The sequence below is a fragment of the Brassica rapa genome, chromosome A07 (genome assembly GCF_000309985.2).
Source record: "Brassica rapa cultivar Chiifu-401-42 chromosome A07, CAAS_Brap_v3.01, whole genome shotgun sequence".
Classification (NCBI taxonomy): Eukaryota; Viridiplantae; Streptophyta; class Magnoliopsida; order Brassicales; family Brassicaceae; genus Brassica; species Brassica rapa.
In genome coordinates, this window is record NC_024801.2 from 11,349,918 (window position 1) to 11,375,336 (window position 25,419).

General features: G+C 33.3%; 2 protein-coding genes and 1 long non-coding RNA gene across 4 annotated transcripts; 1 reads left to right on the forward strand and 2 right to left on the reverse strand.

The window, feature by feature from the left end:
* Positions 1-144: 144 nt before the first annotated feature.
* Positions 145-3,767, reverse strand: LOC103829009 (receptor-like protein kinase HSL1). The gene is made up of 2 exons (XM_009104661.3): positions 922-3,767; positions 145-725 (listed from the first exon to the last, which is right to left on the reverse strand). The coding sequence occupies exons 1-2, from the start codon at positions 3,512-3,514 to the stop codon at positions 322-324; spliced, it is 2,997 nt and encodes a 998-aa protein (XP_009102909.1). The 5' UTR covers positions 3,515-3,767; the 3' UTR covers positions 145-321.
* A 533-nt stretch (positions 3,768-4,300) lies between these two features.
* On the reverse strand, positions 4,301-5,537 carry LOC117126926. The gene is made up of 2 exons (XR_004449677.1): positions 4,623-5,537; positions 4,301-4,553 (listed from the first exon to the last, which is right to left on the reverse strand). It is a non-coding gene; the product is annotated as an uncharacterized LOC117126926 (long non-coding RNA).
* A 15,579-nt stretch (positions 5,538-21,116) lies between these two features.
* LOC103829010 (bystin-like) lies at positions 21,117-24,172 on the forward strand. Of its 2 annotated transcripts, none has more exons than XM_009104662.3 (10): positions 21,117-21,342; positions 22,115-22,276; positions 22,363-22,498; positions 22,591-22,627; positions 22,723-23,041; positions 23,126-23,205; positions 23,284-23,331; positions 23,427-23,573; positions 23,660-23,732; positions 23,815-24,172. In XM_009104662.3, the coding sequence occupies exons 1-10, from the start codon at positions 21,265-21,267 to the stop codon at positions 23,959-23,961; spliced, it is 1,227 nt and encodes a 408-aa protein (XP_009102910.1). In that variant the 5' UTR covers positions 21,117-21,264; the 3' UTR covers positions 23,962-24,172. The 2 variants fall into 2 exon arrangements, with proteins under 2 accessions (XP_009102910.1, XP_033131616.1); XM_033275725.1 differs by lacking the exon at positions 21,117-21,342 and adding an exon at positions 21,388-21,403 and having other exon boundaries at positions 22,110-22,276.
* Positions 24,173-25,419: the final 1,247 nt, after the last annotated feature.

Here is a 25,419-nt window from a genome sequence, read left to right on the forward strand (position 1 = left end):
AAATTTGAAAAAGTTTTGAGAATTCAAGAAGATGGCATGTTCCCTTCAAGAACCTAGAATCTGTGTCCCTAAATATGGAAACTATTCAAATGCATGTTAACGCCAGAAGATGGCAGCATTTTCAGTAGACTGAAACACACTTCCTGATGTAGAAATCTTTTCATATATATTATAAAAACCTTACACTCTCTGATTCTCTCTTTTACACCAAAACCCTTGAGATAAGGGGGAGGAGAATCTTGATTCAGTGCCCTAAATTAACATCTTCAAGCACCAAAAATTAAGAGCTTTTGAGCAAAAACACACTTTCCTTTTCATGTCTCAAGCTACACTTCCTTGGTCCGAGGCTTCTTCATTGTAGTAAGGTGTTAACTTCCCATCCTTATCTTCTCTCGTCTTGTTTCGGCTTTCGTCTTCAACACCGCCAATTTCTTGCAACATCTTGACCACACGTCTCATCGAGGGTCGGTTTATAGGCAACGGACTCGTGCAGAGAAGCCCAATGTTGAGGATCTTGCTTATCTCTTCTTTGAAACAAGAGTCTAGCTTCGGGTCTATCACATGCTCCACACCTTTCTGGTCCAACGTCGAGCATACCCATTTAACCAAATCTTTCTCCCCTAGCTCTGGAGCAATGGGTCGTTTCCTAGTCACTATCTCAAGTATCACTACCCCGAAACTGTAGATGTCGCTCTTCTCGTTCACACGGAGCGTGTATGCATATTCTGCAAAGTAGTTATGAAATAAAATTAGAGAAACAAACCATAATAACTTTAAAACCACTAAACAAAAAGTGAGAGACATGATTGAGACATGTCTCAATAAGATAATGAATGCTCATTTAAGTCTCTCATGCAACATGTACTAAATCTACTACTGGTTATAAGTTATCAACTAATCAATAACCACATTAAGACTAACCTGGTGCAATGTAACCACATGAGCCAGCGATGACTGACATGGACTTCGGAGCTTTTCCGGTCAAGTCAACGACTTTAGCCACTCCAAAATCAGCAACCCTTGCACCATAATCTCCATCGATCAAAATATTGTTGGACTTAACATCTCTATGCACAATGGGAGGAACACAATCATGGTGAAGATAGGAAAGCCCCTCGGCCGCATCTAAGATAATCTTAAACCGTGTTTCCCATCCCAACGTTCCTCCTTTGCTGCAGTGAAGCAAATCTCCCAAGCTACCATTAGGCATGTACTCATAAACCAATAGCTTGCAATCTCTTGTGGTGCAGCAACACCATAGCTTCACAATGTTCTTATGCCTTATCTTACCCAATGTCTCTACTTCAGCCTCAAAGGCCTCGTCTTTGGGACCAGATCTCTCTCCTTTCTCTAGATCACTGTCTCCTCCTGTCTCTTTAACTGATCCTCCAGTCCATAAACGTTTAACAGCAACGGTTTCCCCATTGGTGAGTACAACTTTGTAAACTTTACCCGAAGATCCAGCGCCAATCACATTGTCTTCATCTAAGCTTTCAAGAATCTCGTTCTCACTGAAACCTAGTTTGTGGAACGACATGACAGTCCACTTAGATCTCTCCACAGCTCTTGCTTTCTTGAAAGTGCTGTACTTGAAGTAGAACCAAACCAAACCCGCAACAAACACCACAGCAGCTAGTACGAAGATCGATCTCAAAAGCCATACATAGCCTTTGCTCTTGGCTTCATCCTTGTACCCACACAATCCTTTTATATCTCCACACAACCCAGGGTTCCCTAAGAAGCTGTTCTTGTACATCTCCTTCGCTAAAGAAGGTGGTATGTCACCGGTTAACCGGTTATTCGAAAGATTCAGCTGGTTTAGCTTCAAACCCTGCAACGAAACCGGGATCTCGCCGGAGAAAAGGTTACCAGAGAGATCAAGATAGTTCAAAACTGACAAACTTCCGATCTCGTTAGGGATTGAACCGGAAAACTGGTTACCGGCTAAGTTCAACTCGTTTAGCTTCTTCCATGACTTGATTTTAGGAGATAACTCCCCGGAGAACCGGTTTCCTTGAAGATCAAGAGTACTTAACTCCCCAAGATTCATCAAGCTTTCAGGCAAAAAGCCACTTAGCTTGTTTCCACTTGCCGACAACTGATTAAGGTTGTTCAAGGAACCAATCTCCTCCGGTAAACCTCCCGTGAACTCATTGTTAGTCAGAATCAACAGCGAGAGGTTCGCCGCGCCTCCTATGGTCTTAGCAATCTCGCCGGAGAACGAGTTGTTGATGAGCTCGAGCAAGTAAACGTGAGGCAACCCCCAGAAACCGGCCGGAACTTGACCGGAAAACCGGTTATACGCTAACCGGACGCGCGTCAAGCTCCTGCAATCTCCTAAGCTCTCCGGTATAGCGCCGGAGAAGGAGTTGTGTATAATCAGCAACTCCTCCAGCTCCCCTTTTGAACAGAGATCCGGCGGCAACTCGCCGGAGAATTCGTTATCGGAAACGTCTAACCATTTCAGCGGCGAGTTAAGGCCGAGGTCTCTTGGCAACTCGCCGGAGAGACGGTTTCCGAAGATCCTGAGCTCGTACAAGTTCGGCGACGAAGCTATACTCGCCGGAAGCTCGCCTTCGAGATTGTTCTCGTAAAGATTCAAACTCTCCAACGGCACGCGGCAGAGCTCGTCCGGTATAGAACCGGTTAACTGATTCATCGACGCGTCGAGAAGCCTCAGTGATTTTAAATTCCCTAGCTCCCGCGGGATTGAACCGGTCAACGAGTTGTTGTACAACTCAATCTGCACGACGCTCGTCAAACCGCCTAGGGAGCGAGGGATGGGGCCCACCAGGTCGTTGAGCGCGAGGTCCAGATCAACGAGTCTGGTGAGTCGACTCAGCGAGTCGGGGATCTGTCCGATTAAGTTGCACTCTGTGAGCCACAAGACTTCGAGATTCGTCAAGTTTCCGAGCTCCGGCGGGATCCGACCCGGAGAAAACGGGTTGTAGGATAAGTTGAGCATCTTGAGGGAGGTGATGTTGCCTAGAAGCGGCGGGATGGCTCCGTCTAGGAGGTTGAAGACGAGAGAAAGAACCTCGAGCTTTTCAAACCGGGAGAAACTCGCCGGAATGTCGCCGGAGAAGTTGTTTCCGGTTAGATCAAGGGAAGTCAAGAGGGGGAGATCGGCGAGTGTGTGGGGAAGCTCGCCGGTGAGGAGGTTCTGGGAGAGATCGAGAGTCTTGAGAGTCTTGCAAGCTCCGATGTCGAGGGGGAGCGTGGAGTTGATGGAGTTGTTGTAGAGTGAGAGAGATGACAAGTTGGGGAGACGGCAGATGAGGGAAGGGAAAGGTCCGGCGAGGTTGGCGTCGGAGAGGTCGACGGAAGTGACGGAGGAGAATGCTCCGCCGCAGGAGACGCCGGACCAGTGGCACGGTGAGTCGTCTCGGGGGTTCCAGTTGGAGAGTGAAGAGTCTGGGTCGTCGAGAGAGAGCTTGACCTGCTGAAGAATAGAGCCTTCTTGGTTTAGAGAGAAGACGGCGGGGAAAAGCAGGAAGAGGAAGAGAAGATACATCCTTAGACGGCCGGTGTGAGACACGGTGATGAGAGAGTTGAAGGAAGAGAGAAACTAAGAAGAGAGTCTAAAAAGCTTTGACCGGGAGACCGGTTTAGTTATCGTGTCACTGACTGTGAATGCCAACATCATTGGTTCTAGTATCATTGAGTTTTTTTTTTAATTCGATTGCAATTATTAGTAATATCTATGTCTAGTTTTCAACATATATGATAATTATTGTGTTGTTTATCTGTTTTAAGTTTTATTACTCATAATTAAAGAAAACTAGGTTAAGATCCGCGCCTTGCGCGGAATAAACATTATATATATAAATTATTTTATATATTATATGTTTATAACATATTATGAAATAATAAATATATATTGAATAATTAAGAAGTCATTGTCTACTACTTATATAATTAAATTGGTACGAACATATAAATAAATTTTATAAATCAAAAAAATATTTTTTCTATTTGAAATGATATATAATTAAATTTAAATGATAGTAACATATATGGGGTATATTTTAATATTAATATTTATTAGATGATGCTTTTTGCTCATATTTTTTTATCATTTGTATATGTTATAGCAAAAAGTCTAAATTAGTGATAACAAAATTTTCACTGTAGAATTAATGGTGTAAGTAATTTATAGTATTTTAAAAAATTAAGTTGTCAATATTTTCAATTTTTTTATCAAAAAATGTTCAAAGTAAATTTCAAAATTAAGATATTTATGTATTTTTATATGGCATATAGTTTAACGGCTCATTTGGGTGAATAACCAAAACAAGAATAGAAATTGCAGAAGTGTGCATTATTTTTATTAATTGGCAAACATGGTGATGAAAGGCATGACTTTTACATTTCTGTCCTCAACAGCACTTTAACGTCAAACATGGTGATGTGAATGCTATGAACATTAACGTCATTAGTGGCAACACAATTTATATTCAACCAAATGCTACATAACAGAAAAAAATTAAGAGAGGGAGATAGGAAAAAGCTCACTCTTTATCTTCAATATAAATTGTTGCGACCAAATCCACCTGCAACACATCAAATATATGTTACGTTGCTCTGAATTTATGTGGAAACCTGCAAGTAAGTGGTTTTACCTGAAGAAAGGGGTTGGGGAGAATCCAAGAGAAGTGTTTCTTGTAGCTGATGATTGATGTCTGCTACTTGCTAGAGCCGTCGGCGCCGAATCAGCGATTCAGTTGGATAAAAACGTAGAAACTCAGAAAAAATCTGAGACAAAGAGATGTCGAAAAAGAAAGAGGCCTGCATGTTTTTGGAGCGTGCGAGCGACAACAAGATCAGAATTGATTAGACTCAGATTGTTGAAGGGAGCTCGAGCAGAGGAAGATCGGGTAGATAGCTTTATAACCAAATTTGATCCGCTCTCATCATCCACCGCCACTGCCGTCTCCGCACCTTCCTCTCCTTTCTCGCTTCCACTTACGGATTCTGAGACGACACCGGTTTAGAGATCCTTCGGCAACCGCTTCGTTAATCTTGATTGGCGGTGACAGCGACGTTGCTAGCATAGTTGTTGTCCTTGTCCATAGCCATGATTATTATCTAGGATTTTCAAATCAGGATTTTTGTGGGAGGTGATGGAACAGAGAGAAGGATTGTGGTGTTGGAGATTTGGTATCGAACGGGGAATTATTGAAGAATCTAAAGGCAAATAGTGGTTTAAATTTAATATTAATTCAGAAGCAAGATAAATAAAGAAGTGGTGTCAAGTCTATCTCTGCGTCTGACTAGTAAATATAATAGGGGTAAAAGTGTATTTATGAAAAATATACAGTACCATAGCCATTCACCTAATTAAATAAGGTAACATAGTCATCTAGTGCAAAAACCCTAGTTTAATTTAAAATGATACATATATTTATATATCTTTAATTTTTGATACTTATTAAATGAGACTTTCAACTTATATAATTTTTAATTATTTGTATCATGTCATAATAAAAGTTTTAAATCATAGATCACAAAATTTGAATGTGAAACTTTTAACAGTTTTAGTAATTTATACTCGTTTTTAAAAATTAAAAATATAATATATAAATAAGTTTTTTTAATTTTTTTTATATGGTTACTATGATTGTTTAATTTATTTTAATAGCTTAAAATTAAACAAATATAATTATAATACACACTTATGTTATCAAATCTTTATTATTCAAAATCATTAATTGTCATATATACTTTAGCAACATTAGGCAATTTCGTTATTTTATTTAAGGAAATAATGAAGCACATTAATAATGTATTTATTGTGATTTAATAAAAAGTTTATTATATATTTAGATGGACCAACATATTTCTCTAAGGATTCTAAGAATCATTCTAGTGATGACACGTGGCTACAAAAAAATGTTGCAATGATTCTCAAATAATATATAGGGGATGTTACAAAATAATGATCTACTACTCTATGGGGAACATTCATTATTTGTACGGTACTTTGTTATTTTCCAAGTATTTCTTTTTAATTAGTTGCAAGAAACGGACAATTAGATTTGTTTTTTGTCCTCAAATTTAGATATTAACTTAAAACTAATTATATTATGTTTTTCTAATATGGTGAACTAGATGCAGAATTTGGATTATCTATACTATTATTTGCGAAATAAATTTTTGGAATCGAACTCTCATGTTAAAAGTTAGAGTGGTTAATATCGTTTATACCCTTAATGAATAAAATGAAATTTTAATTTATTTGATTAGATAATTGATTAAAATTAATAATAGTAATAATTATCCAAAATCTGAAAAAATAATTTTAAAAAGAGATAATTTATGTATATATTGTATTGTTATCCGAAAAAGTCTTTTAGTTAAAAGTTAAAAACATGAATTATATAACTAAATATTAATCAAATAAAATTTTTAATTATATAATTAAAAATAGAATATTGAATTATCCAAAATCTAAAAATATAATTTGAAAAGATAATTTAAGTAAATTTTTGGAATTGAACTCTCACGTTATTAGTTAGACTGGTTAATAATGTTTATACCCTTAATAAATAAAATATATAACTAAATTAAAAAATAAAAAAAAAATTAATTTATTTGATTAGATAATTGACTAAAATTAATAATAGTAAGAATTATCTGAAATCTGAAAATATAATTTAAAAAAGAGATAAATTATGTATATACTGTATTGTTATCTGAAAAAGTCTTTTAGTAAAAAGTTAAAAACATGAATAATATAACTAAATATTAATAAAATAAAAGGTATAACTAAATTAAAAAATAAAAACGAAATTTTAATTTATTTGATTAGATAATTGATTAAAATTAATAATAGTAAGAATTATCCAAAATCTGAAAATATAATTTTAAAAAGAGATAATTTCTGTAAATATTGTATTGTTATCTGAAAAAGTCTTTTAGTAAAAAGTTAAAAACATGAATTATATAACTAAATATTAATCAAATAAAATTCTTAATTATATAATTAAAAATAGAATATTGAATTATCCAAAATCTAAAAATATAATTTAAAAAAGATAATTTCTATATATATATATATATATTGTATTGTTATCTGAAAAAGTATTTTAGTAAAAAGTTAAAAACAAAAATTACATAATTAAATATTAATAAAATAATATTTTTAATTATATAATTAAAAATATAATATTAAGTTATTTTAAAATTTATTTTAGTATAATGAATATAGTATACAAAGAACTTTTCAAAAATTATGAAAACGTTTAAGTCCGCATCGCGGGTAAAATACCAAGTAATAAAATATTTACGTAAGCAAAATATATCTCTTTATAAATTAAATACTAATTATATTTTTCTAGAAAAAATATTTTAGTTATTTCATATACTAAAAGTAAAAGTTTTAAGATAGCAAGGGTAAAAAAAAAAGTTTAGTAAAGAATTAAATTGAAAATGTATAACTGGAAAACTATGTGTTCGAAGCCAACTTATAATAAATGTGGCAAAGATTAATTATTATCATTATCATAGAGAGTTTACTCCAGTACTTAACCTTGGCAATATTTGTTATTATTTTGTAACATTTTTAAGTAATATGAAATTTTAAAATGTAAATCTTAGAGTTTAAAAATATATTATTTTAATTATTAATAGTTTAATTTAAGTTATTTTTTAAAATTTTAGATATATATGATAAATATTGACTAGATTTGATGAGGTTTGAGTATTTCATATCTTTTAAAGATCCTAAATATCTGAATCTATTCGTACCTGATACGGATCTGATATAGACCCGGAAAATTATGGATAATTTATAAATATTTTAATTATAGATCAAAACCGACCCGGACGCAAAAAGAACAGATCTGAACTTGAACCAAAAATTTACAAGTATATAATGGATAAATTCTAGGACCTGAAGGATCCGGATCCGAACCCAAACCGGCCCGAACCTGACCCAAAGACCCAAACGCCGAGGCTTACTGTGTAATACCTAAGATTATGCAATGATTGTACATATGTGTTTAAAAAGTTTTCAACAAAGTTTGAAAGCATAGGGATGAATCTCGTTAATGAACAATTGTGTCTCATATTCTTGGTTTTTGTATATAGTTATTTGACATCAAACCTATTTAGTTTACAAATTTTTTTATGGCACTCAAATTAGTTTTTAAAAACGGGTATATTTGTTGAAGTGGTTATATAAGTAAAAAAAAAAAATTTGGGTGAAAATGTTAAAATATTATTACCAATTTTCAAGTTTTTGACAGAAGCACAACAATGATAAGAAGCAGAAAAAGAAAATAAAATCTAAACAACAATCCGATACAAGTAATAAGTTATACAACAAGAGTTTTGTGTTTTGTTTCAGTCAAAAAACAACGGGATTTGGCCATATAGGAAAATGAAGTTTCATAATTTTAACTTTGATATAAATTTACTACGTAACACTATATTTTACATTTCCTTTAGATATGTTTACATATTAAGGCAAAAAGATATGTAATGTCCTACCCATGACTATGACTGAATCAATAATGATTCAATACATTCAAGTATTTTAATTTAATGGACATATGTTAATATATATATATACACTATTACAAAATATGTATACATGTATATGAACGTCTTTCCATTAATGTAAACTATTCCGGAGTACTGTATGTTTTTCTTATTTCTATTAAAAACATATTGACCGGACGTAGTTGTTGTTTTAATCTGTCGGCTTATTGGTGTTCCAACCTCTAACATAGCCAAAATCTATACTAACAAAAGGAATTTTTTAAGGTTCAGTGTCCATATCAGCAGAAAATTATTCTTTCGAAAGAAAACACGTGAGCGTTGTTACTAAAAAAAGTAAATATACAATATAAAAAAAACTAAACAATAAGTAAATATATAATATAAACAAACATACAACATAAGAAAAATAAATAAACATACAATATAAGAAATACAAATATTACATTAAACATCTGTCATAATTCGGATTTGATAGAAGTGAATGAGTTTGATTGACAAGGAGATAGAGGCTTAGAATCCGAGAGGAAAGTAGAAATAACAAATTCAAAACCATAGAAGTTAAGCTAACAAAAGTGAAGAATGGATGTTTCATTTCTTATCTTTAATCAGATCAAAGAGGCGTGGAACATTATCGGATGCATTCACTTTCTCCTGCACACAAAAAATCACTTTCTCCTACAAAAAATTGTAAGAAGAATATACATTTTTCAGTTGCAGTATGAGTAATTAGGCGAAATAATATGAGGCTTTAGTAAATAATCAAAACAAATATTTTATAAAAATCAGTTTGAAAGTTTAGTAAGATATAATAAATTAAACAATACATTTATTTGTAAATAATGCATTGAATAACTTGAATTTGGTGAAAAATAATTTACAAATAATAGTTTATTTAAAAATTTACATGATCTAATCAAAAATATAAAACTAGAGAAAACTACAAAATATTTTAATAACAAAAATAGAAAATTCATCTATGATATTATTTTTGACATTTCATCAAAACCCGACAATGGAAATAAAAACGAAAGAAATATCATGAATATTTTTTTTATTAGCATGCTCAATTTTAAAAATATTCACATGAAAAAATTGAAAGATAAACACTATAGTGATTATTACATAATCAAAACATATTTTTTTAAAAAAAATCTACTAATATAGTAAAAAACAATTTCTCATGAAAACAGATCGCCAAGTGAAGAAATTTATCACATTTAGAAATTTATTCAATAAAATTTATTTGTAAAACATGAGTATAATGTTATTTTTCCATTAAGCTCAATGAACTCCTAAGTTTAACTTTTCATTCTTAGACTATGGTAATTATGATAGTTACAATAACACTTTTCAAATATCTTATTTTAAATATAAATAATGTAAGTTAAAATTATATTTCCACACACAAAAAAATCAATTCTGTAAATTCATTAGAGATTGATAATTTAGAAATCAAATTTAATTATTAATAACAATTAGAGTTATAAACCCCAGTTATTTTAATTGTATCTTTTAATAATCATTTGATTTTTTTTTAATAATCATTTGGTTTGGTATTCATTTAGAGATTAAAAGTAACAAAATAAAATCACTTTTCAGTTTTGAAAGGTGAAAAATGATTAAATGATATATCACAATCAAATATTCATTAATATATTTTTTCATAATGTAAAACATAATATCTAATTATTATAATTTTTTGCAGCATTAAATATTAATACAAAAATTTATGAATAGTTATATATAAAAAGCTATATTCAAATATATACTAAAATTTGAAATATTTTTAGCTGTTTTTGAAATTTTTTCATCTGCCCGTAAGGCGGGTTTAATCCTAGTTAATTTATAAATTAGTGTTTGAGATGATGTATGTTTGTAGATTAAAAACACAAAAGATACTCTTTTTTGGAAACTAGATCTCACTTCCGTTACGTTTATTTAGGGCATCTGCATTGAAGGTTCAATGCAGAGGTTCACACCTTTCCAAAAAAAAAAAATATTAAAATATTCTCATTTTTGTGAACTCAGCTTCTAGAGGTTCACTGCACTGAATCCGGGTCATCACTGTAGCGCGGGTCCCACGGCACGTGGCGGTCCGCGATTGGTCCGGTTAATTAATTTTTTTTTTTTTTCAAAAAACAAAAATCAAACAGAAAAAGAAAAAGAAAATAATAAAAAAATACTTTGTGAACCCCTTCCACGGGGTTCACTGATGCAGATGCCCTTATTTTTGGGGTAAATATCGAGAAATAATAATAAAAAATGAAAATAGAGAAAAGCAGAAGAAGAAGTATTCACGAGACAGAGACAAAGCCAAAGTTGGAAACATCGCGTCGGTGTCTTATCATTCATATTCATAGGGCCTGTTGAAACAAAATAAACGGCCTGCAATCTCTATGTCTATTTTTTTACCAAAGCAGAAGAACACGAGTTTCAACTTAAATACCTAGGCTTCGTTAGCTGTTTTCCTCTTCGGTCTTCAGTCATAGTAATACTCCATTCATTTGTCTTGTCAAGTTGTCATTGTTCTGAAATATACGCCTTGTAGGTGTATGATTCGCTACGTACAGTTTGAGTGGGGCAGTTGCCCCTTTCTTCATATGTTATCCCCAAAGCATATAAGTCATAACCATTTATGGGGTTTGATATATAGCAATGTATGCGTGCATGCAATAGATACAACAAACATTTTTTTTTCACATAAAGGATCTGCCGTATAATTTCTCTCTCTCTATGTATATATATATATATATATATGTGCTGGCTGTACGGTATGTTGTCGACATTCTATTCTAGAAGATCAATTAACATTGGTGATAAACTCAATGTTTTATAATTTGGTATGTTATCATAATGAGAAATTCACTTAAATAGGTCTTACAATAATAGACCCCAAAAACTAAAATGATCAAAATAGCATTTTTTATTTTGAAAATTTTAATTTATTTTTAATTTTTAAAATTTGAAATCTTATCCCAAAATCTCTCTCTCAACTCTAAACCCTAAATTCTAAACCTTAAACCCTAAACCTTAAACCTTAAACTTCACCTCTTAATTCTAAACCCTAATGTCTAGATTAATTAATCTTAGATGTATAAATGTATATTTATTTCTTTTGATAAAACATTTAATTAAATCTATTTTGGGCATTTTTTATTTTTAAAATCTATATTTGTGATAAAATCATTTTTTAGGTCTATCTTAAAGAATTTCTCTATTAAAAAAGCTCGATCGAAAGTTTCATATGCTAGCAAGATTTGTGTGAGGATAATTTGGCAATGCATCGTGTGTATGGTTCATGTGGGAAACCATTATAACATTTGTAACCGTAAAGGTAACGGTAATCATGAGTAGTTGGACATCCTTCATTATATGGCTCATTCTTTTTTAATGTTATGGCTTATAATCGCATGCTTCTTGTATTTGCTCTGACCTGGTTTTTTTGTTGCTACACATTTATACAAATATACAAAACTAAGGCATATTAATAGAGCCATGATTATCTTTCTTTTTCGCATTATAAAGTACAAATATTAATACTCCAAATGAAAACTTTCCTCTATATATATTTATTTATTCTGAAAGGTGTTTTTGCTTTTCCTTTGCATCTTTTGCTTTTGGTGAAATGTTCAAATAAGCTTTTGTGGTTGTACCCAAACTTGTCCGAAGTATCCACTTGCCATAAGATCTGCGGGACCTGATAAATATTACAAAGTGACACTTTTGCAAACTTTGAGGGAATCTAAATCATACACCTCCTAATCATATATATGTTGAAGACTTGCACCTACTCTCTTTGTGTCACCTTGTCGATCTATATTCAAATTTGTGATGCTGGTAGTATAAGGTTATGAATGGAGACAATACAAAGACGGAGTTCAAAGCGGATTTTAGGAAAAACACATTTATCCATCGAAACGAAATACGCATTTCTTATAAAAACGAAAAATTAAAACCGCAAATGAGCAAAATAACTCATCGAACAATTGGACCGCGCTTCGTTATTGTCCATCAGTTGTTACCTAGCGTTTTTGAAAATGACGCACTTGTTTAAGACTTTTTTAAAATTAATTAATTTCATTAAAATATGTTTATACCTATTGTATTTAAAGATATTTCAACACATTTATTTCTTCATGAAACAGAAATAGATTATTTTAATTTGTGTTAATTTTTTTTGCTTAATTTTATATAAATTATAAGAATACGTTAATTTTGAAAAATCAAATATACTTTAATTTAAAATTACTTTAACTAAATGCTTAAGTAATACATACATATTAAATTTAAAATATAATAAATTGATGTCATAAAATGAAAATAAAATAATAGTAATAATAATAATTTAATTATTATGTTATCAAATATTAATTTTTATTATGACATCATTACTAACAAATAAACTCAAATTTTAACTGTATTAGTATATTTATTTTACACTATTTTTATCATTATTTTTCTATGAAGAGCCGCACTGCTTTTCAAACAAAACCGTACTACTTTTACTATCAAATCCGTAATTATTATACAAATTGCATGAACCGCCGTTTGACTGTACCACACTTAAATACCACACCGCTTATATGATCAAAATCGTGGTTACCATCCAGACCCTAAATATCCCATGCACGGTGCATAATTACAAAAGGTGTATAACAAAGAGGCTTTTGACCGTACCGCACTTCTGAGATTTTTTATTATTTTTGTTTCTATAAGCATAGTCTGTTGCATATATCTTAGTCTATAGTAGACTTACTCAAACCCGTACCTAAACAACTTTCAAGGATAATTTTTGTGCCTCCTCAATCACAAGTTGTTTGTGTGTAAATTCAAATAATAAGTAAAAAAAGTTTCAAATATATATGTAGCAAGAAGTACAAAAAAAAAACAAAAGAGGAATCGTCAATAATAATATTACCTATTATGTATCATACTGTATTCTAAAATCATATAGGTAGAATTTCCGCAAGATTTTGAGGTAGAGTTGATGGTTTCTTCTTGATCATATTAATGTTTAATCTAGACCACTGGATTCTTATAATTAATTGTATAAACAATAGTAGTTGTGGGTTCTACGTGGTTAAGTTAGTTATTTTTATAAGTTAAAATATGAAAATAAAAGAGCTAAAATATAAGAAAAGCGTCTAGAAGAAGGGAGAAAAGTCAGCAGTCCAATTTATTCGGCTCAAGTTTTGGTCATCTTCTCCTATCTTGTAATCATAATGATTCCATTAAGCTTAATCATTCACTTTAATTAATCTTTAAGAATATATTGTGTATACTTCACATCCCACCTTCTCCCACTTTCCTATCCTCCTTTCGATTGGCGGGGATGGCAAAATAAAAAAGAGAGCCTTCTAACAACTATTTTTCTGTTTATTCAATCTCCATTTGAAGTTCTATGTGTTATTGTCTAATCTAAAGTTCAACTTTTGTATCTTCTTTTGATGCATGTCATATGCTTACATTGATATAATAGATGTCTATACGTTTGTATATCATTACCGAATGTGTCTTGTGCAAATAGCAGATGTGTAGAGATTAGGACGAGTTGGAATAAATTCATACAGATGTTCCATCTTTCAAAAGATATATGCATGTGTATATATGGACAAAAGGTATCAGATAAAACATTTGATTGGTGACTGAAGTTTAAGTTGTACGGTAAAGAGTTTGCTGGCTTGTAACATTAGTAGAACTTGCGTGCCATAAAAGATTTGAAGATATAATGTACTTGTGACATTTTGAGGGTCCGATTGGAGTTTGCTGTTGAAACTTTAGATTAAGGGTATGACTGGTTTTCCCGCTACCACCCGCAAACGCAGCTTTTGCGGTTGGTAGCGGTTGCTGGCGTTTTGCAACAATCGCTCAAACCGCTCTAAACCGCTCCAAATCGCTCCAAATCGCTCTGAACCTCATAAATTCAAAAGCTGGTTCCAGCTAGCGTTTGCGGTTGCGGGCGTTTGCGGGAGGATAAAAAAAATTATTTTTTTTCCAAAACAATATAAATACAAAAATAAAAAATTCAATAAAAAAATTAAACTGAAATTATAAAAATGCTAAAATATATCAATTAAATTTTAATTAATATTATAAAACTTTAAAATAAAAATATTTTCTATATTTTAAAAAAATTTAAACTATAACTTTCTAAATATAAATTTTATATTTATTATAATATTATTATTTTTGATATTTTTATAATTATATAAAATGTAAATATTGTTAATTTATTATTTAACTGCTGCTGCATTTGGTAGTTAACCAGTCATAAGTATCCCGCAAACTCACAAATTTCTAACCGCATAACCAGTCGTACAAATCTCTTAAAACCGCTAGAAACCGCAACCACCCGCATCCGCAAACTCCCGCAACCGCAACCGCAACCGCTGCGATTAAATCAGTCAGACCCTAAATCTACTCTTCAAAGTCAAGTTATTACCAATCAAACTTTAGAGCTTCTATAATCTTTAAAGCTTCTTTAAAATTCGCAAAACCACAATAACTGAATACTCTTCCCATAGTTTGTTATGTAAATGATTTTCAAAAAACAACAATTTATGGCTTTAAGTTTTACGTAAAGAGACAATCTTTTTTTTTTTGACGTCAGCGACAATCAGGTTGATTGTTTGAGACTTTGAAGACTTTTGCTGTTAATATTTTTAGGTTTAGTTTGACTGTTAAAATTTTTAATGTTAAAATGTTTGATATGGGTTAGAAATTTTTCAAATAAATGAAATTGTGGTTTTAAAAAAATAAACAACATAAAAAAAATAAAATTAGTTATTTTGGCTGCGAATAATTTTAAAGAAAGCTTTTAAAACTTTAAAGAGTTTAAAGTCTGCCTAAAATAAATTGATATTAAAAACTTTAGAATTACGCGAAAGTTTCAACAGTCATCAACGTTTGATAATCGGAACCTGAGTTTTTAAAAGCTTAAAGTTTGTAAAGCAAATTTATTTGTAAAGCCACAGTCATCACAATTGCAAACGATTGAAGCCTGAATAGTATAGTCTTATATATATGTTATATACATTACATAATAATTCAAAGCATTCAATAATATTAATAAGGAAAAATAGAAAAAGAGTACTGATATCTCAAATTTTAAAATTAGCAGCAGAGATATATTTTTCATCCTTTTTGTGAATTTTAGATTGTCAAATTTGTACCGGTTGCTTATGCTATTTATATGTTTTATTGGTGATGTCTTACCAGTTATCACGGTGATAAAGTGGTCTAAGATTGAAGGCTTGGACCTTATACGAAAGTGGTAACCTTTACTTTAAGATAACTAATATTCAAACACAAACTAATACAAATTGCAAGTCTCTTTAAAGAGATTCAAGTGAAAGGTTCTTAAGACAACGAAGCAGAAGATATATTATGCGATTGCGAATAGTCATGACAATGATTTGAGGGAAAAAAACACAGTTTCCTTTTTTTTGGACTCATTGGCATATATGTACCTTTTGACATTTAATGGTGAAATTCTACCTGAATCCTATGACGTTTATATTCTCACCTGGTAGAAAGAGACATGCAACTACACTTATATCCTCTCCAAGCATGTAGAGTATAGTTGAGAATCATTTCTTGTTGGTCGAGAACTTTTTAAAAGCAGGACAAGAGACTAAAGAGATTTAACACAAGAATCATTAACTTATACTGAACAAATCAATGAAGTTATTATTATCATGATAACAAAAGCATTTGCTAAATATATGCCTTGGGTTTTCGTCGATTGACTTAACCAAACAAATCAGAAATGTCCTTCTCCTGTTAGGTGAAATCCTATTCTGATATTACACTATCTTTTCTCCCTACATATTATGTCTTTAACAATGTAATCTTCTTACCTCTAGATCTTATTTCATGAATCACTGCTGCTGTAATAATCTGTTTTTCGGTCGTAATTGTTTGTTGCTGCATTGTTAGCAGGTAACATCATCACCTTCAGAGCTCTCACTCGTTTCTGCGACAACTTCTTCTTCCTCATGCTCCATTTGCTATTCCAATATAATCCTCACTTGTTTCTCTGACCGTAATCCACAAACTGACCATCACCATCATCCTCTGATTCAACTCCGACTGCACTGTTGTCACTTTCATCATCCACTTGCATGGGCGTCATCACTCTGTTAGGTGTTTCACTGGCCCACTCCTCGTCCATCTCTCTAAGGAGTTTCACTTGCCCAATCTTCATCAATGTCTCTATGGAATCTCGAATTGTATAAAACTCAATAATAAGAATAACTCTTTTATTAATCTCTTAAGGAAAACTCACTCAAAAACCTTAAGCTCTCACACAATCACAAAACTCATAACTTATGCAACACACTTGCATCTCCTTATATATAACTCAAAATTTCCTAAACTCATTAGGTTTAAAATATTCGAATATTTCCTAATCCTTTAAATCATAACTCGATATATTAGATCATTAACTTATTTCTCAAGTTTCATTTTCTTTCAAACTTAATCCAACATTCTTCCCCATAAGCTTGAAATCACACTTTGAGAAATCTTGAACTCCAATAAGATTTTTTATCTCCTTGAATTTGAACCTTCCAAACATTTTTGTTGAATCCATGAACTCAGCCTCACAAGAATACAACACCACTGTTTCTTGCTTTTGTAAATACCATGTTGTTATCTTTTTTCTCTTCTTCTTACCATATTCTTCATCATCCGAGTGCACACTCCTAACCTCCTCAGTATATAACTTTCTCACAGCTATAGGCCCATTCAGAAAAACCTTGAGATCACTAGCAACACTGATCGCATCTTTATTACCAAACCCATCTCTGGAATCTAACGAGCTAAATGAAGCGATGTCTCCCTTTGTAACCTTACAGCTCAAAACAGAAACAGAGTCCACAATTTTGTGATCCCTTGTGTCCACCAAAAGATCCCAGTAGATTATTGTGGATAAAGAGAAAAGAAGTTTGTGAATCGATGACAAACACATAGACGAAGACGAACCCTTTTCCAAGATGTCTAAGATCCAAAAATAACCCATTAGTGAGACATGCCTTGGAGAAAGAACAATTACCCAACTGAAACCTCGTCCTTTATGATTTATCAAATGGAAAAGGTCCACCAATAGAAATTCGTGACAGCAGACAGCCGCAACATAAACAACAAAGCAGAATTCTTATTGGAGTTCAAGAATTCTGCTTCTTACCTCGTACGTTTGCTCTTCTTCAACTTCTTTGCTTCTAGGCCTAACAATGTCAGACGTTCTCCTGACTAAGCAGTAACTATCCTCATCATTCCTCTCTGATATTTTTCTAACCGTCATCTTTCCTCTTCCAGGGTCTTGCTGGTTCAACTCAATTCCCGCAACATTGCTCATACCAGCGACGAATCTGTTGGGACCCCCTTGCACTTTCTTCCTCTTCACCTTTCTGTTTGAACCAAATCCAAAGCTTACTCGTCGTTTAATACTTCTTTTACCCGAGTTTGAAACAAACTCGTACTGGTCTTCTTGTTTGGGCCATTTGCCTTTGAAAAGAGAGTTTCCAGGGAAAAGGCTCTGCATAAAGCGAGTAACATATAAGTAACTTCCAAATGAGTAACAAAAACAATTTTTACAAGTCGTCATAAAATCAAAACTTACAATCTGCTAGCTAGTTCTCATCTTCTGGGATTAGCTCAGGTTTCTCTGGCTTGGCTTCACATAAATAGTGGATGCATCAAGCTCTGAAAGTCTCAAAGCAACCGCTGATACTGTCCTTGGTATCCATGGAAGAACGTCCACTGATCCTGAATCATCAGCATCAGCACCTCCTTAGCTGATACAAAACTGGCTAACAAAGATTCCTTTTTTTTATTGCACTCTCTAAGGAAGTCAATATCTGTCAAAAACAGAAAGGAAGATCAAGTTTTAAAACAAGCGACGTCACTTCAAGTTTGATGATGAATCAGTATGTCGATGGCGCATGGAGTGAGAAAGATGTTTTTATTGGGCAGGGATGGTTCTATCGAAAGATAAATTCGAATGATGTAATGATGGGGGCGAGGAATCTCCGACGAAGCCTAACTGTATTCCAAGTCCACTTTCACTCTTCGGTTTGCAGATTTTCTCCCAAGAAATCAGATTCTGTTTTCTATTTCCCTCACAACTACTCCAGATAAAGGACCGAGCAATCTTTTTTTTTTTGAATTATACAGAGGTATCCTGGCCCCACAGAAGTGATCCAGACTAGTCACGTGTTGCCACGTGTCGGTCCTCTGTCCCTGGCGATGCCGAAATGTTAATTCCCCAGTGGCCGGGATTCGAACCCAGGTGGTGGTACTCACAGCTGTAAGCCCTTTACCACTAGAGCTAGAAGCCCCGGTTAAACATAAAGCACATGTTATATATAATAACTTTTGCTTAAGCACTTAAGAGTTTTTTTTTTCAACGCTGGATAATTATGCTATTACAAACTATGAGAATATTACAGACGATTCTACAGCCGACAATTCTACATACCTTATGAAGGTTCACGCCTGACTGTATCACATGAGCTGTTTATGGGAGGACCGAGCAATCTTATCTAATTGATCCAAGGTAGATATCAGAAGAGCTATAGTACTCATCGTATGTACTAGAATATAGATGAGAGGACAGACTTAGTAAGTGTTATCCTTCCCGCCAAACTCAAGAATCTCCTCTTCCATCCAGCAAGTTCGGAAGAAACTTTCTCAATTACTTCCTCAAACGTCTCCTTGTTTATCCTTTTTTGCAAGACATGCATACCCAAGTATTTTCCCAACTCTTTAGTTCCTTTGATGCCACTCTCATTGCTTATCGAGTTCGCTAAATCACGATGAACATTCTCAGAAAAGAAGATTAGACATGATTAGAGATTTCTCCAGACTTACTTTTTGCCCAGAAGCTCGACAAAATCTCTCCAGAACTTTGCGAATCACCCGGATCTGCGATATTGAGGCTCCTGCAAACAAGATCAGATCGTCTGCAAAACAAACATGTGATAAGGATGGTCCGCCCCTAGACAGCCTGATTGGTTTCCACTCCTTATTAGCAACAGCGAATTCGATTTGGTGACACAATCTCTCCATACATAACACAAATAAGTACGATGACAGAAAATATCTCCCTGCCGAAGTCCACGCTGAGGCGTAAACGCTTATGTCCTCTCTCCATTCCATAATAAATTCATTCCCAGGTTCATAACACATTGCATAATCCATTTAATCCATATCCTTGGAGAGTGTCTTCTAAAAAGTCCTATCTGATTCGATCATAGGTTTTCTCAAGGTCCAACTTAAGAAGCATCCAGCCTCTGCGTCTTTTCTTCTTTCTCATTGAGTGAAGAGTTTCCTGCTCTGTTCAAAAACACGGCCGCCTAGCCACCTAGGCGTCCGTGTAGACGCTACTCAGACAGCTCCCGCAGTAAAATCTCCCAAGAAATCAGACATATATTACTCGGCCCATTAAACCGATTAATCGGCCAAACCACCAACTAATCGGCCTGTTTAATTAGGCCTAAATTATAAACTATGAAAATATACATTGGGCTTTAGATTGAATTCCGAAGCCCAAATACCTTACTCTTCCTATAGCATGTGAACTCTATATACAGTAAAACCTCTATAAATTAATAATGCGGACTACATCAAAACTATAAATTTTTTTTTTAATTTATAGAGATATTAATTTTATCGATATACTAATTGAACCAAAAACTCCATTTGGGACTACAAAATTATATTATTTTATAAAGATTTTTAGTGTATATATTAATTTAAAAGTGTTATACTGTATTGAGTGAGATTTTGTCTCCTTTTTCTTCTATAACCGATGCGGGACTTTTGTAAATCAATACAAACAAAGCAAAAGTAAATAGATTGCAGTCAAGAAGTATCGAACCCGGGTTACTTGGCGTAAGAACAAGGGACTCAGCCAATGGGAAACAACAAAGTTTTGGTAGAGTTTCGTAGAGGTTAATATATATACACGTATACATATATAAAAAATCAAAAACTAGTCTAGATTAATTTGTTTCTCAATTATATGGTATTAACATATGCTAACAATTAATTTTGTTCAACCAATAAAAATAAATTTCAATGATAACATACAAGAAAACTATTACATTCTAATATATTTATATTTTATATTTAATTTAAATATTATAATAAAATAAGATAATAATTAAATTAGTCTCTGTATACCCTGATTAATCTCCGATTTTTCGGTAACTTCTTAGGCCCGCGATTTCTGCCCGACTAACGCCTAGCGTAGTTCCAAACAGGGGCTTCCTGGACCGCAACAATGTTAACAATACTAAGTCTGCCTAGGATAAAACTGGCTTGCGCTGGACCAATGAGTTTAGGCATAAGGTTATTCAATCTCAACACTATCGCTTTTGTTTGCATAAACTGATGGGGTGGAATTGCATAATTTTTTTCTGGCTTGAGTACTTTTGGTATTAGGACCAGCATTGCATCATTCATACCCGTAGTTAGAACACCCGATTCAAAAAACTCCAACCCGCATCGAGTTACCGATCTCTATTTTTATCTGAATATGAAATGAAGAGTTTTTTTTTTGGTATAGGGACATTTTAAAAATCTAGACTTAAAAATTGGTAAATCAAGTAAATTATGCATGCATATAAATGGGCTGCAATAATCGGGTAAAAAACCTAACCCATCGTTTCTTCTTGTGTGTGGTCGGTCACAACAATAAGGCTAGGTCTGCGCGAGAGAGCCGTAAGTAAGGTGATTCTCACTGCCCTTCTTCCAATGGCGACAAAGAGGAACTTTAAGGCATTCTCGGTTGCTGCCGCCTCCTCACCGATGAATGGTTGCAAAAGCCGGAAGGTGAGAAGTATTGGATTCTTTTTGTTGATTGATTGATGGGTTTCTCTAATAGTTTTGTTTTGTTCAGCTTAGGGCTGGGCGTTCGGGTACCCGTTCGGGTTCGGGTCGGGTATTTCGGATTTTCGGGTATTTCGGTATAGAGGTATAGAACCCGTTCGGGTATTTCTATACTTCGGATCGGGTTCGGGTATTTTTAGTTCGGGTTCGGTTATTTCGGATCGGGTTCGGATATTTAGATTTTGAAAAAAAAAATTAAATTTTTCATTTCTTAAATTTCTTGTATTTAAGAATATAAATTTTACTTAACTTCTTTTTTATTTTTAATAGATTAAATGATTAATAGATTTGGACATAACATTTTAAAACTAAAAATGCATTAATTTAGTTATTGTTTTAAAATTTTGGATGTAACTTTTTGTTAATTTTTGAAATAAAAAAACTTGACATACTTTTTAAGTGAGTAGCAAATCATTTTTTCCGGAATTGTATATATATCATATGAACTTAAAGTATGTGTAGTATTAATATAATTATTTTATATAAAATGAGAGATGTAAACTAGAAATATAAGGTTAATTATACATATGTTCGGTTATCTTCGGATATCCATTCGGGTTCGGATATTATCCATTCGGGTTCGGGTATCCAATCTCTCCTAATTCAATACCCGTTCGGGTATTTTGCTACTTCGGTTCGGATTTCGGTTCGGGTTTTTCGGATCGGGTTCGGGTGCCACTTCGGATATCGGGTAAAGTGCCCACCCCTAGTTCAGCTAACGGAGAAGATACTGAAGGAAGCGTATGCGCAGCAAAAGGAAGTCGAGGATGAAGAAAACACCCCCATGAGCGCCTTCTCCTTCAAGCAACCATTGTATGAGTTGGAAGATGTTATTGACGATGATGTTGATGAGATCCAGAGCCAACTTGATTACCATGTGAGATATGTAAGGCTTAGATTGAGATTCTTATTGGTGGCACTGGTCTAAAGTTGTTGCATTTGTTTCCGATTAAATTGTTCAAGGAGGATATGGCCTGTAGCGAGAAAGAAGAAAAGTTATTACTAGATGCCTTCTTTCACAAGGATGGGGCTTCAATAGCAAAACGTGTCTCTGATGCTATTACTTCTTCGCTTGAAGAAAAACATATTGCTGCTACAGGTTTTTGCTTGTTAACTATACTAAAGTCTTTGCTTTTTTTTTTTTAACTGGCTAATTCTCATTCTCTGGCTGGATGAATATCTTGTTTGTAGGCGCAGCTTTTGATTCAATAACTGACTACTATCGAAAGTAAAGCCTCTCTTTTTACCCTTGTCCTTGAAAAAAAAAAGTCACTTTTTTACAAATTCCACCATCTTACAATTGTCTCTGATAAACTATTGCAGGCTGGGAGAGTTTATGAGTCTATACACAAACGGTAAAATGCCGAAAGCTCTTAACCATCTTACTAGACTGGAAAATTGGGAAAGTTTATTGAAGTTGACTCAACCAGAGAGTTGGTCACCAAATGCAATGTACAAGGCTACAAACATGTTTGCCTCCAGCAGCAAAGCTGAACGCTTCTATGAGCTTTTTCTTCTTCCTAGGGTCAGAGAGGACATCAGAATCCACAAAAAGCTACATTTTTGTCTCTACCAATCTTTGAAAAAGGCACTCTTCAAGCCCAAAGGATTCTACTGTGGGATTTTACTTCCCTTGTGTAAGGTGTGTTTTCTCTTTTCTTTTCTTTTCTTTTGTCCTTCTCCTTTTGTGACTTTTCTCTAAATTAAGTTGCCTATTTTTGTTAAGTCTGGAACATGCACCATCCCCGAAGCTGTTATTATTGGGAGTATAATACACAAGTTTTCTATTCCTGAAAAATTTTCAAGGTAACAAGGATTTACCTTTTATATTTTCCAAATTATTGAGCACATAAAACCAAAATAATTCATGCACATGAACTGCAGTGCTGCCTTGGTATGTTTGGCGGAGATGGAGTTTCTTGGCACAAGAAGGTAAAATGCAGCCTATACCTTAGACCTACAAATGTAGGTACTCATATCTTGTGCCCTTCTTCGGTTACATTGTGTTTTTGTTTTTGTGTGTGTAGTTACTTCATGAAAGCTATCCTGGAGAAGAAATATGCGCTGGCTCATCTGGCCATTGATGCGGTCGCTGCTCACTTCTTGAGATTTTGTAAGGAGACAAAAGTTATGCCGGTCATTTGGCACCAAACTCTTCTCGCCTTTGTGCAACGGTAAGGAATAAAGGAGAAGAAGAAGAGTTGTTCATTTCAGGCACAGTAAGTCTGCTTTTGTCAAGTGTTAATCTCTTTTTTTGCAGGTACAAGCACGAACTAAGAAAGGAAGATAAAAAGAGTCTCACAAGTCTACTTGAGAAGCAAAATCACGAGCTAGTATGACCACTTTCCCTTGTCTAATCAAAATACGTTACTCTCTTTTTTATTTTTATTTAAACCGTGTTTACCATTAATGCAGATTACTCCTGAAATTGTGAGAGAGCTTGTTAGTAGCAGAAACCGTGGAGAGATGGTGGATAATTCACATTCAGCTTCAACGATCAACAACAAGCCGATCAAAGAAGACTGGTTTGACATGCCACAAGTTCCAATGGAAGAAGACTAACGATTATCTATATTTATATCCGGTCTTCCAATTGTCGGTCGTTGTGTATCAATCTTGAGTGAGCCTCTTTTGTTTGTGTTAAATTCCTATTTATGCTAAGATATTGTAATCAATCTATGTTTCGAAGATTTGTATCCTTTTTCTTTCCAAAGATTTTTTTTTTGTTTTTCAATAACCATGCAATTTTATAGGGGAACTTGGATTTGTATATATTGAACAAAGAAACTATAATTAACTATCTAACTGAAAATAAAATGCTAATCCATTATTTCAACTCTACATCTTATTTATTTATTCTTCTTAAAATCTTATTTGGATAATATTCATAAAAAAATATAATAAATCAAATTTTTATTTCAACAAAAAGTATCATTTCTTGATTTGATTTTTTTTAAAAAGAATTACACTCTAAATTTTTTTTTTATATATATAGAAATATACAATCATCTTATTCTATATGTTTATCATTTTCTTAGAAATCACAAATTTTGAAAAGTCATGATTTTTCAGTTTTAAATCAACATGGATTAACTATAAATATCTTCTACACATAACTTTCATTTATTAGTCTATATTAGGGCTGGGCAAATAAACCGAACCCAGAAATCCGAGCCGAATCTGATCCGATAAAAATGAATCCGAACCGATCCGAACCCGACGTAAATACCGAATGGGTCTTGTTTTGTGGTATTTCGGGTTATGGGTATTATCCGAACCGAACCCGAATCTAAATGGATATCCGATAGAACCCGAAACATTCAAAACCTCGAAAAGATCTTGTACCAAACATGATCTCAATTCCTAATATGTATCCAAAATACACTAAGAAATATTGAACATCTAAAATACTTATCTATTACATGAAGGTTGGTGGTTCTATTACATGAAGATTGATGGTTAAAGATGGCCGTTGAATCTTGAAGTATTTAGATTTTGATTTTGTTTTCGTTAAACAATGTTTCTCATTTCATGAGAACTTGGTTTTCGTTTTATGCTTTTATTTATTTGGTTTTCATTTTATCAGTAAATATGTTTACTTTTCGTTTGATTTTGAATGATCACGGTTGATGTTTCTTATTTTTGAATCGATTTTACTTAAGTTTTGGTTACAAAATAGGTACAAATCAGGTATTTTAAAACTGAAGAACCGATTTTACTCATATTTTCGTTATAAAATAGGTAAAAATCAGGTACTTTTGAACCGAAAAACCGATTGGGACCCGAACCCGAAAGTATATTGGGTTGTACCGGTTCTTTGAAGATTTACTAACCCCGACCCGAACCCGATAGAACCCGAACCGGTCCCGAACCGAACTTTCATAATCCGAATATGGCTGATTTTGATAAACCCGAAAAACTGAAACCCGATTGGATAAAACCGAAATCCGATTGGGACCCCGAATGCCCAGGCCTTGTCTATATAGTTTCATTTTAATTTAAACTATCAACATATGACAT